The sequence below is a fragment of the Miscanthus floridulus genome, unplaced genomic scaffold (assembly GCF_019320115.1).
Source record: "Miscanthus floridulus cultivar M001 unplaced genomic scaffold, ASM1932011v1 fs_154_1_2, whole genome shotgun sequence".
NCBI classification, from domain to species: domain Eukaryota; kingdom Viridiplantae; phylum Streptophyta; class Magnoliopsida; order Poales; family Poaceae; genus Miscanthus; species Miscanthus floridulus.
Window position 1 is genome coordinate 1 of NW_027096286.1, and position 13,933 is coordinate 13,933.

General features: G+C 44.7%; 2 protein-coding genes across 3 annotated transcripts; one reads left to right on the forward strand and one right to left on the reverse strand.

Moving 5' to 3' along the window:
* Positions 1–326: 326 nt before the first annotated feature.
* On the reverse strand, positions 327–4,106 carry LOC136530544 (vacuolar protein sorting-associated protein 32 homolog 1-like). Of its 2 annotated transcripts, XM_066523276.1 has the most exons (8): positions 3,940–4,102; positions 3,713–3,854; positions 3,038–3,137; positions 2,043–2,128; positions 1,845–1,945; positions 1,096–1,201; positions 804–1,004; positions 327–576 (listed from the first exon to the last, which is right to left on the reverse strand). In XM_066523276.1, exons 2-7 carry the CDS (start codon positions 3,797–3,799, stop codon positions 810–812), a joined length of 675 nt encoding a protein of 224 aa, XP_066379373.1. In that variant the 5' UTR covers positions 3,800–3,854; positions 3,940–4,102; the 3' UTR covers positions 327–576; positions 804–809. The 2 variants fall into 2 exon arrangements, with proteins under 2 accessions (XP_066379373.1, XP_066379372.1); XM_066523275.1 differs by lacking the exons at positions 327–576; positions 804–1,004 and having other exon boundaries at positions 1,184–1,211; positions 1,854–1,945; positions 3,940–4,106.
* A 1,794-nt stretch (positions 4,107–5,900) lies between these two features.
* Positions 5,901–11,590, forward strand: LOC136530543 (110 kDa U5 small nuclear ribonucleoprotein component CLO-like). The gene is made up of 10 exons (XM_066523274.1): positions 5,901–6,766; positions 7,812–7,880; positions 7,962–9,155; positions 9,293–9,391; positions 9,512–9,670; positions 9,935–10,020; positions 10,110–10,308; positions 10,431–10,541; positions 10,681–10,887; positions 11,059–11,590. The coding sequence occupies exons 1-10, from the start codon at positions 6,002–6,004 to the stop codon at positions 11,155–11,157; spliced, it is 2,988 nt and encodes a 995-aa protein (XP_066379371.1). The 5' UTR covers positions 5,901–6,001; the 3' UTR covers positions 11,158–11,590.
* Positions 11,591–13,933: the final 2,343 nt, after the last annotated feature.

Sequence of the window (13,933 nt, forward strand, 5' to 3'; positions counted from 1 at the left end):
TAGTTGCCGGAGGATGAGCAAGAATGCTCGCGGAGTACAAGGTATGTTTGATGGGGTGATTTACGGAGGTTCACTGGTCCAGGGGCGACAAGCAGGCACGCAGCTGGCCTCGGGGTCCATGCGCCGTCGACTCCCGCACCGTCGGTGACCCCTCCCGCGCTGTCGCGACTCATGCGTCGTAGGCCCTAGCTTCCTGTCGAGTGAAACGCCGGTGCGTAGGCAGACTGCGCGATCTTCTAGGAGTCCGTGCGAGGAAGCGGATCCCAGATCAACAACGAAGGAAGTAGTGGAGATCGAGACCGTGACCAGATCAATAAGGAGAGGCAGAAAAAAAAGTATGGCAGAAATTTTGCCTCTTTATTATTAGGGATAGATAGAAATATGTTTATTAGCCCATCTGAAATATTTCATTACAAAACACTAACATATCATGCTGTGATACATAAGTAGTTAGGCTGGTATGCAGCTTGTATTTGTGGTTCTGAATTCTGACGGTCTTCCTAGGACGATCCTCATGACTATACCAGAGTTCCGAGATATCCACAGAATCTGAATCCAAGATGACCATGCCAATGCCTGTAATATACAATGTATAAGTCTTCTAATGATGACTGATTGGGGCCACACAGCCTATGGCGACGACGAAACTAACCATTGCAGATTTTAGTAATCTGTAAAATAATTTATGTCATGGGGATTTGACACCTTGAGCAACTTGTGAGCTGTTTCGTTGTTAAACTACTAATTCCTAAAGAGTGAAACAACACTATGGACCTGACTCAGATCAAAAGATGGAGAAGTACCTATAATTACATAGCCATTTCTGCTTGTAGAGCTGCCAGCTCGTCATCTTCAGCTTTGCTACTCTGGGCAGATGGCCTAGTGGACTGCTGAGCAGTAGGTACACGCACTGGAGCTGTGGACGGAGCTGTTGTGGTAGGTGCAAGCAGCTCTGCCTCCAACTCCTCCCCCTCCAGATCCGCAAGTTCAGCTTCCAGTTCATCCTATTCAAAACAGAAAAGGTTAAGCAAAAACACGCATGTGTGCCCATAGGTAGGTAGGGAGGGAGGGATGGAGGGAGGGAGAGAGAGAGACCTCATCAAAATCAGCTGCTGCTCCCATAGGCGCTGACAACAGATCCTGAATTTGTCTCATGTTCTCCGTATTGTCATTGATTTCATCCATGGTTTTATCAACATCAGTCAATATTTCTGTAAAAGCATTAAAGCAACATGATTTTTCTTTCAATAAAGAAAAAACAATATAGCATACCCAGAAATCAGGAAGTAAAAATGATCGCTTCTGATATATATTAGACTCGCCACCATAGGTGTGTGCTAAAATACTACAGACCAAAGTACACAAGAATAAACCACTTATGAATCTAACATGCATGCTAGATTGTACTGAAGTTTGTTACGATGAAAAGGATAGGAATAGAAAAGGCTGTCACATATTATCACATTTCCAGATATGCAACCTAAAAATCAACAAAATTATCAAGGTTTAAATGGGCATAATCATTTCTGATGTGTGAACTCTTCCTAAGACTTCTGCCAAGTATATTCTATCACAAGTCCAACAACTTCTATTTTCATCTGCAAGTTAAATCACTAGACAAGTTTTGTTGCATCATTTCAGTAAAGAATCAGTACAATAGTTGAAAACCTCTGAAATAAAAATAAGATGATCCAGGGTTCAGAGAGTGGCGATTAAGTTTCTCAGATTGATGTAACCGATTGGCAAATTATCTTGAAGACATAAATGAGTTAGATACATTTGTAAAAATCCAAGAAAAACTCAAAAGCATGATAATTGATTCTAAAGGCATAGTATTGTGTGATGTTACATACGTTGATTTATGCATAGCTTTCATTGCCGATGCTCCAGTTCTCAATGCATCCACGGTCTCTGTTGTAGCTTTTGCGGCTTCCAGCATAATCATCTATAGAAGGAAAAGGTAAGTGAAGTACCATGATAAATCTAATAAGCACGATAAGGCCCAGATGAAAACCAAACTAAAAGATTATTTGTGCCTCCACCTGATCATGTATCCTGAGCTGGAAATTTCCAATCTGCTCAATCTGCTGCTCGTATAGCCTCTTCCTCTTCAAGCACTGTATTGCGGCTACAATGCGAATTCAAAGTTGACAATTAAGTCATTCATACCATTAAAACTCATTAAGCACAGAAGAAAGAAGACTCATCATCTCTGATGAGTAGAATCTGCACCTCAACGACTTAATAAAAAAGCGTGCATGTGTTTTTTCTTTGATATAGTTACAGTTAGGAGGAGCAGCAGGACACCATGGAATTGCAAGATGTAATCAGGAACACTGTAGGATGGAATTCAACAGAAACATGTTTGGAGTTTACAAAAAATGGAGTCCTCTAGTGCAGGTTGTCAGTAACACAATATCCAATGGGAATAGATGCAAAATTGTGAAACCAAAGATTGAAAATAGAACACCGAGCAAGACATCTCCATGCCAGTGACAATTAAAATCTATATTCAGAAAAAGGCAGACCACTGAAAATCTTGCAGAACATTCTTCAGAGGTCGTCACTAGCAGTAGCAAACTAGGAATACAACAGCTAAATTCTGAATCATGCAAAACAGGGACAATTAAAATCAATATGGTAATCATAATACTATCATTGCATTTAAGTGCTTGTTTAGTTCCCAAAAAGTGGTACAGTAGCCATCACATCGAATCTTGTGATACGTGCATGGAGCATTAAATGTAGACGAAAAAAAAACCAATTGCACAGTTTGGTTGGAAATTGCGAGACGAACGTTTTGAGCCTAATTAGTCCATGACTGAACACTTATTGCCAAATAAAAACGAAAGTGCTACAGTAGCAAAATTCCCAAAATTCACGAACTAAACACAGCCTAAGTGGTTACACAACATCATTGCAATACTTCCCTCAAAAAAACATCATTGCAATACCCCCACCCCCCAAAAAAGAGGGGGGGGGGGGGGCTCCACAGAGAGGGGTAAATTCTTGGAATTGGCAAACTGCTATACTGTACCTCTTTTATTCTTGGCTTTGGTAAAATTCTTGGCCTTCTCGACCTCAAGATTGGCCTTTTTCACTAGCAAGTTTTCCTTTTTTTCCAACATTTCAAGTGTCTGTAAGCATATTAAGAAAGTTAGTTCTACAGATTCCGACTACAAGAGCAGTCTTAAGTCTTTACATAGTTACAGAAGATATATGAAAGAAAGTCCTTATTCTGGAAGAGTGAAAGTGACACTAAACGCTACAAGTAACAGAGAATACTGAAGGCATTTGGTTTTATAGTAAACAGGTTTGCAAAATCATCTGCTGTCTGGATTTTTGGATTTAATCCTTCTATACATTGAATAACACAGAGAGTCAACCTGTTTATCTCGGAGACAGCAGCAACCATATCTTTTTTTAAAATATAACAGAGGTAAGAAAAGCTAGCCATCTTCTTAATGTAATATACCTTGTCCACCATCACTTCCGTGAGCCCACAGCTGGGTTTCGATTGCAACAGAAACTGCTACAGGTTCCAACTATAGAAAAGCTACAGCTAATCTGACCCGAATCCGAATGCATAGAATTTACACATCAACTAATTAACCTCTAGCCTTAATCACTGCATCATAGCTGAAATACATCGAACTCCCCGAAGCAACTTTATCTAACACAGGAGGCAGGGATATCAACCGATCTGTTTCACCTCGTTGAGCTTGTCGAGCGAGGCCAGCGCGGTGGCCTGGCTCTGCTCCTTGGACTTCCCGAACACCCTGCCGAACACGCCTGACATCGCCGCTTCTCCCCTCCCCTCTTACCAAGTCACCAAGACCCCGATCGAAACGAATCTGCGCGAAGACCAAACACAAGGGATAAGGGCCAACTATTAGGTCGAATATTTATCGGGCGATCGGCCTGACAGACATCAGATACCTGCGCGGGATCGAGGGAGCTCCCTCTCCTTCCCCGTCGCAACTCGCGATCTCCGCTACGCCGGCCGGTGGGGATCGTGTTCTCCGCCGTGCGGTGGGTTCTTACGGGGAAAAGGGAAGCGGGACGCGGAGTCGTTGCTTTGCTTTGCTTTATTAACCCGACCGGAGAAGGAAGATAGTCTCGTCAGGCGGGCGTCGGGGAGTCGGGGGTGGTGTGCGCGTGGCACACAAAAGCAGGGCCGACAGCCCGCGCTGGTGTCTGGCTATCCGAAGGGCCGGGCAAGTCTGGGCCTGTCTGTTTCCTAGTCGGGCCTGTAAGTGGAAATCGCAAGGCCGGAAATACTATCCCACCTCGTGGAGGGGGAGCTCACTCTTTTTTCGGTGTTTGAAATTTGGCTATGTAACATTAAAAGATCACTCTTGGCTACATATAGCATCAAAAGATCACTTCTTTTGGAAATTTACCACTTTCCGTCAAATTAGCTAACGTTGGCTGCTCACCGTGAAGGACTGTTGTGCTATGGCCAGGTTATCCATCGATCGCTACTTTGGTTCAGCAGATAGGGATGCCATGGCTGAGCTCCGATGACCCCAGCCAGGCCAGACGCGGTCCTCTCCAACTCTTCCTCCTAGCTCCTTCCTACTCGTTACCCTGCGAAGCGGAGAGACTACCACTTCCACCTCCTCACTTCCGAACCCAATCCCATCCTCTCTTCCAATGACGGGACAGCAGCAGGCGGGCTCCCCATCTTCCAGCTCAGCCGGGCTCGCCAGCAGGCAGGACAGGACGATGACGACGAACAGGAAGAGGAGGTGACAGGCGGGGGCGGAGGAGGAGCAGGGTCTTTGTCGTCGTCCGCGCCATGCCAGCAGGATCGACTTCTGGTCCTCTAGCGGCAGCGTCATGGTCTATCCGGTGCTATCCTCGACGAGCCTCCTGTCAAACGACGCTAACGGTCGGGAGCCATCGCCGCCGCCGCGATGCAACCACGCGTAGTCGTTGATGCAGCCAGACCTCGAGAAGCCACAGGCGGGCATCCCTGGGCGGCAGCATGGCAGCATCACGGTCATGGCCACATAACGCAGCCCTTCACGGTGAGCAGCCGGTGTTAGCTAACTTGATGGAAAATGGTAAATTTCCAAAAGAAGTGATCTTTTGATGCTACATAGCTAAGAATGTATCTTTTGATGGTACATAGCAAAAGATGAGATCTTTCAATGGTATGCACCCAATTTTCCCTTGAAATTTGTGCTATGTTGAACGACCAAATTTTGCTCAAAAAAAATGAACGACCAAATGAACCGGCCTAGATCAAATCATATATCAATCTCAAACTTGAATTCTGATTCCACGTAAGATATTGAAGTTTAATCTATCCAAAATGTTCGGTTAGGGTTCACATTTAATCAAGTTGAAAAAAATATTAAGAACACATCAAGTGGGGAGAACATATGCCATCGGTTGGTTGGGTTCATTGTAGCATAACCCGTTCTGTTTGATAGGGTTTTTCCTCGGCTCCGGCTTCGGCTCTTCTGAAGGAGCCCTACAGACATTACGTAGGAGGAACCGTTTTTTTAGTAAAAAATAGAGTAGCCGGAGCCGATTTGGAGGGCCATACAACCCCTTAAGTTTTCGGCTTAGCAATCTAGAGATTCATAGATCTAACTCATCAAGAAGGTCTGATTCCTCATCGGTCATAATTTTTTGAACTAATCTATTCACGATTTTGGGTTAATTAGTCCTCGCAGATTCTCTAATCACGTTGTTAAATTTAAAATACTGCTAAAGCATGCCTGAGGACTGAGGTGGGAGATCTAGGTGATTGGTGTGACCTGCGATGGTTAAGTTAAATGAGGCTTCTCACATCATCAGGCTGGGCTCATTAAGGCGGTAAAAAATAAAAAAAAAAATAAAAAAGGCCACGAAATCTCACGACAACTCGTTCTATTTTGTACTCCCTTCGTGCCGCCTCTCCGCTCTTCCCTCCTCCCAAATCCCAAACCCGCTTCCATTCCGCCGCCGAGCAAAACCCTAGGGGCTTCTCAGCGCTGCCGCCGCCGCCATGGACGACAGCCTCTACGACGAGTTCGGCAACTACATAGGCCCAGAGCTCGCCGACTCCGACGCCGATGACGACTCCGACGCCGGCGGCGCCTCACCGTCCCCCTCCGCGTCCGGCTCGCCGTCCCCCGCGGCGCGCTCCCCGTCGGGCTCCCCCTCCCGCCCGGCCGCGCTCATGGACGTCGACGACGACGAGGGCGACCCGTCCCAGCAGGCTGTGGTGCTCGCCGAGGACAAGAAGTACTACCCCACCGCCGAGGAGGTGTACGGGCCTGGCGTGGAGGCGCTCGTCATGGACGAGGACGAGCAGCCGCTCGAGATGCCCATCATCGCGCCGCCCCGCGTCGTGAAGTTCGAGGTCGGGACCCGCGCCGCGGCCACGTCTACCTACGCGTCCACCGAGTTCCTCCTCGGCCTCGCGGGCAACCCCGCGCTCGTCCGCAACGTCACCCTCGTCGGCCACCTCCAGCACGGGAAGACGGTGTTCATGGACATGCTCGTAGAGCAGACACACGAAGTGGACACCTTCGACTCTGAGGGGGAGCGCCATGTGCGGTTCACTGACACAAGGGTGGACGAGCAGGAGAGGCAGGTCTCCATCAAGGCTGTGCCAATGTCGCTTGTTCTCGAGGGGGGAAACGGCAAGTCATACCTGTGCAACATCATGGACACGCCCGGGCATGCTAACTTCTCTGATGAGATGACTGCGGCACTGCGGCTTGCGGATGGAGCTGTGCTCGTTGTTGATGCTGCCGAGGGAGTAATGGTAATGCATTGACCTTTTGTTTTTCGTAGTCATCTTTCTGCTATAATGATGCACTTTGCTGAAATTACTAGTCTTAATGCACATTTTAGAGAAAATATTGGATCATGAGGAGATGAATCTGTGTGTAGTACAATCTGGTCAAACTAATTAACTTCAACAAAGAGTCACCATCCAATTGTATCCCATCCAACTTAGGGCACTCCACCCTCCATTTTGATTGGAAGGGAGTAAAGTTTTCTTTCAGCGTCACAGAAATTTCTCCAGATGTCTGACCCATGCATTCTAAATGAGCAATGGGTGGCATTGCTGAAAATACTAAGATAGAGGTCTCAGCTGTTGGCATATTCCAGGAAGAGCATTTTGTTTTCACCCACAGATCAAGTCAGATAGCAATTAGACTAATTTAATCTCTGTGTTTACTGTTTTGAATCCAATTGGTAAATGGTGATACCTTGCTTGCTAGATTTGTCTAAGTACACCTTATTGTGTGCTTGGGAACAGTGTACTAATGCTTCATGATGTTCACAAACTTGCTTCATATGCAAGGTTTACACATGTGCTACCTTTATGGACTCAGTTTAGGCAGATGTCATTATATTGGGATTTGTATGGTAAGCTGTGTTTAGCTTGGGTTTAAGATGTCAGCGCATTTGAGGATTCTGATGCATTGAGCATGTTGATTATCATATGGTTACATCTGTTGGATTAAAGGCCATGTCCTTATTTGTAATGATATGACTTATGGAACGTCGTGTGAACCTATAGTAGCAAATGAGTTTTTAAGTTGACCGTGTAGGTTTTCAGCCATTATGGGCAGAGTAAAGTAACCACATGTGAATCAACACTCCCAGAATTTTAAGTACCCAGATAACATGAATAAATTATTTTGTTGTACAGCAAATTGCAAGTTTCGCATTTTTAGAAATTATGCGGGTTTTTTGTACTTTTGGTCTACATGCATGCTAGACAGCTAGAGTATCTTTTATTTTCTTATATATCGAAGTGTAAAGTATTATGTTATTTATTTACCCCCATTGGTTATTAGGTTAATACTGAGAGGGCAATTCGTCATGCAATCCAAGAAAGGCTTCCCATCGTTGTTGTGATTAACAAGGTATATTTTTGCTGCCCCTTTTCTATTATGTTCCAGTAGAAACATGAAATCGAAGTTTATGCTTACTGTGTGCTATTACAGGTTGACAGATTGATAACAGAACTAAAGCTGCCCCCAAATGATGCATATTTCAAGCTGCGGCATACTCTAGAGGCAATTAATGATCTTATCTCATCGTGTTCAACTACAGTAGGTGGCACTCAGCTGGTGGATCCTGCTGCTGGAAACGTATGTTTTGCAAGTGGTGCTGCGGGCTGGTCTTTTACCTTACAATCTTTTGCCCATCTTTACTTGAAGATTCATGGGATTCAATTTGACCATGAGAAATTTGCATCTCGCCTATGGGGAGACCTGTATTTTCACCCTGATTCTAGAACCTTTAAAAAGAAGCCGCCAAAGGAAGGAGCTAACAGATCATTTGTTGAGTTTATCCTTGAGCCTCTGTACAAAATTTATAGTCTGGTTGTTGGTGAGCAAAAGGGGAATGTGGAATCAAAGCTTGCTGAATTGGGTGTCACGCTGAGCAATGCAGCTTATAAGCTTAATGTTAGACCTTTGCTGAGGTTAGCTTGCCGCTCAATTTTTGGCACTGCTACTGGTTTTACCGACATGTTAGTGAAACATATCCCCTCAGTGAAGGATGCTGCTGCAAGGAAGATAGACCACATATACACTGGACCACAAGATTCCTCTATTGTGGATGCTATGAAAAAATGTGATCCCAATGGACCCCTTATGGTTAACGTAACAAAACTATATCCAAAGTCTGATTGCAGCGTCTTTGATGCCTTCGGACGAGTTTATAGTGGCACGATACAGACTGGACAGACTGTGAGGGTCCTTGGAGAAGGCTATTCTCCAGATGATGAAGAGGATATGACTGTCAAAGAGGTGACCAAATTGTGGGTTTATCAGGCACGATACCGTGTTGCAATTAGTAAAGCCCCTGCTGGCTCTTGGGTTCTTATTGAAGGTGTAGATGCATCAATAATGAAAACTGCTACTATATGTCCTATGAATATTGATGAAGATGTGTACATATTTAGACCTCTACGTTTCAACACCTTGCCCGTTGTAAAGATAGCAGCTGAGCCTCTCAACCCAAGTGAGCTTCCTAAAATGGTCGAAGGTCTTCGTAAAATTAGCAAGAGTTATCCTCTTGCTATTAACAAGGTTGAAGAGTCTGGAGAGCACACTATCCTGGGGACTGGTGAACTATATCTGGATTCCATAATGAAGGACCTCAGAGAGCTTTATTCAGAGGTTGAGGTGAAGGTACGGATGATGCACTAGTTTTGCCCTTTTTTTTTGGGGGGGGGGGGGGGGGGGGGGGGGGGGGGGGGGGGGGGTTGAACTAAATTGATTTTTAGGGTGGACCAAATTGATTTGCTTTGTTACCTTTTGGCATGCAGGTAGCAGATCCTGTTGTTACATTTTGTGAAACAATTGTTGATACTTCTTCTATGAAATGTTTTGCTGAAACACCTAACAAGAGGAACAAAATTACTATGGTAAGCTTTTCTTGAGTGCACTCTTTGTATTTGCTTTTGGCATTTCCCATGCTGATCTTTATTTGTAAATGCAAGCAACTGATATGTTATTGAACCTTTTGTCTTTATGGCATGACGCAGCTTGCTGAACCATTAGAGAAGGGCTTAGCAGAAGATATTGAGAATGGTCTTGTTAGCCTGGATTCAAGACAGAAAGAAATTACTGACTTCTTTCGCCAACGCTACCAGTGGGATGTGCTTGCAGCAAGGTCAATATGGGCTTTTGGACCTGACAAGCAGGTAATATGCCATAAACTGCTGACTGATCTGTCTTGCAACCTTGGTTATTCTTTATTCCTTTTCACCGTTTCTGGAGATCAATGAACCCACTGTGTTTCTGACCCACAGTCAATCTCAGTGCTCGTTTTTGCAGTTGACTTTGATTTGTTCCTATTACATGAATTATCCGACAATTCATCAGCCTTTTCATTTGATTAACACTATTTTTCCATCAGTTGTATTTCCATCTACTGAATACCTGAATACATCTTACTTGACATGCAGGGTCCTAACATTCTTCTGGATGACACACTTTCAATTGAGGTTGACAAGAACCTGCTCAATGCGGTCAAAGATTCAATTGTTCAAGGGTAGGGCTCTGCACTCTTCAGTTAACTAGGTCCAATTGGAATCCACACTGCCTTTTTTTTAACCAGTTTATTTATCAACCTATACATAGGTTCCAGTGGGGTGCTAGAGAAGGTCCTTTGTGTGATGAACCAATTAGGAATGTGAAATTCAAGATCTTAAATGCAAACATAGCTCCAGAACCATTGCACCGTGGTGGTGGTCAGATAATTCCCACAGCACGTCGTGTTGTCTACTCTGCATTCCTTATGGCTAATCCTCGCCTTATGGAACCTGTGTATTATGTTGAGGTTAGTCCTAGTGCTTCTCTATGTACACAAGGACGCGGATACATGCACATATTTCAATGCTATCTGGTTTCTATTTTGCTGCCATGTCTGACGAGTGAGGATCTTATGTGTGCACTTGGCAGATCCAAACACCAATTGACTGTGTCTCTGCAATTTATACGGTGCTATCCCGGCGGCGTGGTCACGTAACAGCTGATGTACCCAAGCCAGGCACTCCAATATACATTGTTAAGGTAAGGAACACAGTGATCTCTATGCACCCTTTGTCTTCCTTCTGGAAAACCTTTGTGATAATAGCATGCGAGTGAACCAATCTACTTACCGATGGTACTATTTGTTTTTGACTAATGGTATTGTTTCTTTGTTTTCCAGGCATTTTTACCTGTTATAGAGTCTTTTGGATTTGAGACAGATCTCAGATACCATACCCAGGGACAAGCCTTTTGTCTGTCAGTATTCGATCACTGGGCTATTGTTCCTGGTGACCCCTTAGATAAGAGTATTGTCCTTCGCCCCCTGGAGCCAGCACCTATACAGCACCTTGCCCGTGAGTTCATGGTAAAGACCAGGCGAAGGAAGGTAAGGGATATAGTTGATTTATTATGGCAACCATATATTCTTAACTTTTATCATAGTTGATTTATGAGCAACCATATAATTTGCTCACTCTTAACTTTTATCATACAGTAAAATTCCTTATCAGTGTTAGACTAGCCACAGTGCTAACTGTATGCACCATCACATTTGCAGGGCATGAGTGAAGATGTGAGCATCAATAAATTCTTCGACGAGGCCATGATGAATGAGCTGGCTCAACAGGCTGCTGATATCCACTTGCAAATGATGTAGTCCAAAAGCGAGATGAGGTGCACACCTGAGAAGATGCAAATGCCGCAGCTTCTTTATACACTAGTTGCAGATGGGACTTCTGGAGTTCCAGTCGCACCTCTATATGCTGGCATTTGCCCGTACCTGTTTCGCTTGGCTGACACATTTTGATTGCTGGGTATCATGTAGCGAATGATCATGGTGGGTACCATATGGAATCATGTACTAGCTTCTACACCATCTAACCAATCAGCACCCTTGAGGATCGAGACTAATTTTTACTGTCTTTATTAAACTGAGCGGCAATGGCATCTTTGCCGGTGTAGATTTGAAGTAAGATTTTACTTATTTGATCCCGTTTGTTTTTGCTGTTCGGTTTCTTGAAATCGCAACAAATGTACCACTGAAAATGGTCTGAAAGTATCATCTTAGCATGTGTTCTGTTCAGGGACAAGGTGGGGTGCAATGATCTTGTTTTTTTATGGGATCGGTATACGAGTATTTTTGTGTTTGGTTGAGGTGATAAGTTCATCCAAATTTCTTTGGCTGGTGGGATCGAGAGGGATGGGATTATGCCATTCTTTTACACTGTTGGCGACAGGGCAACTGTTGTCCGCAGGTCGCGAAAGTCGTCCACGGACCCTAGAATCTTCTCTCTTTTTTTCCTCTTCAGGTGTCTCTTAGGCCTTCTCCAACATGTCACCGTGGCTTAGTCCCGGCCTCCATCTCTGCACTAATCATCCATGTCATCTTGAATAGTGGCTCCGCAGCATGTTAGAGCATAGGGTCCGCAGCATGTTAGAGCATAGGGTCCGCAGCATGTTAGAGCATAGGGTCCGCAGCATGTTAGAGCATACGGTGCGAATGCTTCAACTGACAAAAGGTGCGAGCCACTATTTTCGGAACCGAAGCCGAGTCTGATTGTGAGAGAGCAAATGCAGGCGAGCCAGCGAGTGTCTGGGTGTAGCGAGATGTGTGAGATCAGCAATAAGCGATGGTTCAACCATTTTTTATCTACATGACAGCTAATTTTTGACTGAGGCAACTAAGGGCTTTCCCAATGCACCAGCGTGGAGTGCTGCCCCAAAGTCCACATCTGCATTGGTCCTTCATATCATCGCACGCTGCCCCAAAGTCCACATCTGCATTAGTTCTCCATGTCATCGCAAACTATAGCTCCGCAGGGTGTTAGTGTGTCCTGCAGAAGAAGCAATAGCTTCATCTGACAATAGCTGTAGGGCAGCGAGGGGGAGCGCGTTGTGGGTAGCCTGCACAACATCTTCCCATGCATGTGACTGAAAGTAACGCTTGAGAGAGAGAAAAGCAAGTGGGCCATGTACTGGTATTTAGCAGGCGGTGAAGTGGTCTGCATTGAGAGTCTAGGAGTTCTAGCCCTTCTATGTCTAGTTGTACAACTACTTTAGAATCAAGCCAACATGCTGGTTAGCCTGCGTTGGGCCTGCTGTTACATTAGTTGCCTGCATAGGGCTACCTTTAGGGCATCTTTATTGGGTCCACTGGGTCCAACTAACATTAGGCCTTCCCCAACGTTGTTTTTTTACTAGTAGCCCCAAGAGCCATGTAGGATTGGATAAAAAAACAAGTGCTCTTGTATTTGTTATAGTGGCTTGCAGAAGCTACATATGCTTGGCGAGAGAGAAGGTGGTCCATGTTAAAAAAGAAGAGGGAGAGGAAATAAAAGTGAGGCATGATGAAAGAAAAAAAGTTTTTTTGCAAACCACAAGTAGTGATAGCTTGTATTGTATGAATAGTAGTCTCAACATTCCTAGTCTATGTGAATCACTTTATTTGTACTAGAACCACTAAGAGTATTAGTGTGGCAGAACCGCCTAAAATAACCTATTTACGGAGGCGCTCGTCTTCCATCAGACACTAAGCACCCAAAAGCAAGCTACAGCTGGCGGTTTCCGTCGGGCACACTCCAAGGGAGAGCCCGAAAGGTCCATATTTTTCTCCAAGGATCCAATAATAAGAACGAGTTACAATACTTAATTTATTTCATACATCCAGAGTTCTTAAAAATATATTATTACAGTTCTAAATTCAGAGTGCGGAATATTAAACATCGGAATGAAAATACACATCTAGCGATAGCGAACAAGGATCCGTCTGTGCCCACCAGAAGAATCCTTCACATAACTGCTACTCCTCAAGCATTACCTGCAACAGGGGTAAATAAACCCTGGGTACATAATGTACTCGCAAGACTTATCCGACTAGTGGGAATAATTTTCCGACTCCAAGGGATATGCAAAGCTTTATGGTTTGCTGTGTTTCTTTTTGTAGAAAGCAATACTAATAGTGAGCCCTTATGTTATTATTAACAGCCATAATTAATTTATTATCTAGCAATTCTATGTAAGCACATGTTCTACTTTCAAGTAAGGGTTGAGCAATCAGTTCTATTTCAACACATTTTATCTTTCAGTTCTTACTATGGTGCTAGACCATAGACAAGCCATACCGAAACGCCAGCGATTCGCGAATCAATGCCCCCAGCTGGGTAACCCAAAAACGCACGCCCCGCTGGTACCCCAGGCACAAGCAGGACCAACCCATCACCCTCCTGTTATGGGGTCCAGGTCTCCGTCCAAACTTGGACTCCAAGCCCTTGCTCCTAAGTCCTGGACTTAGTGCGGTGCAAGGACCTCCACTATTTCCGCCTCCAATCAGTCGGTCCAGAAAGAGCCGGAATCCACGACAAGAGAGCAACAAGTCTTCACTGCGCCCATGCCCAAGTATGTGTTCGGGATAATAAATCTGTGACTTGCCTAGA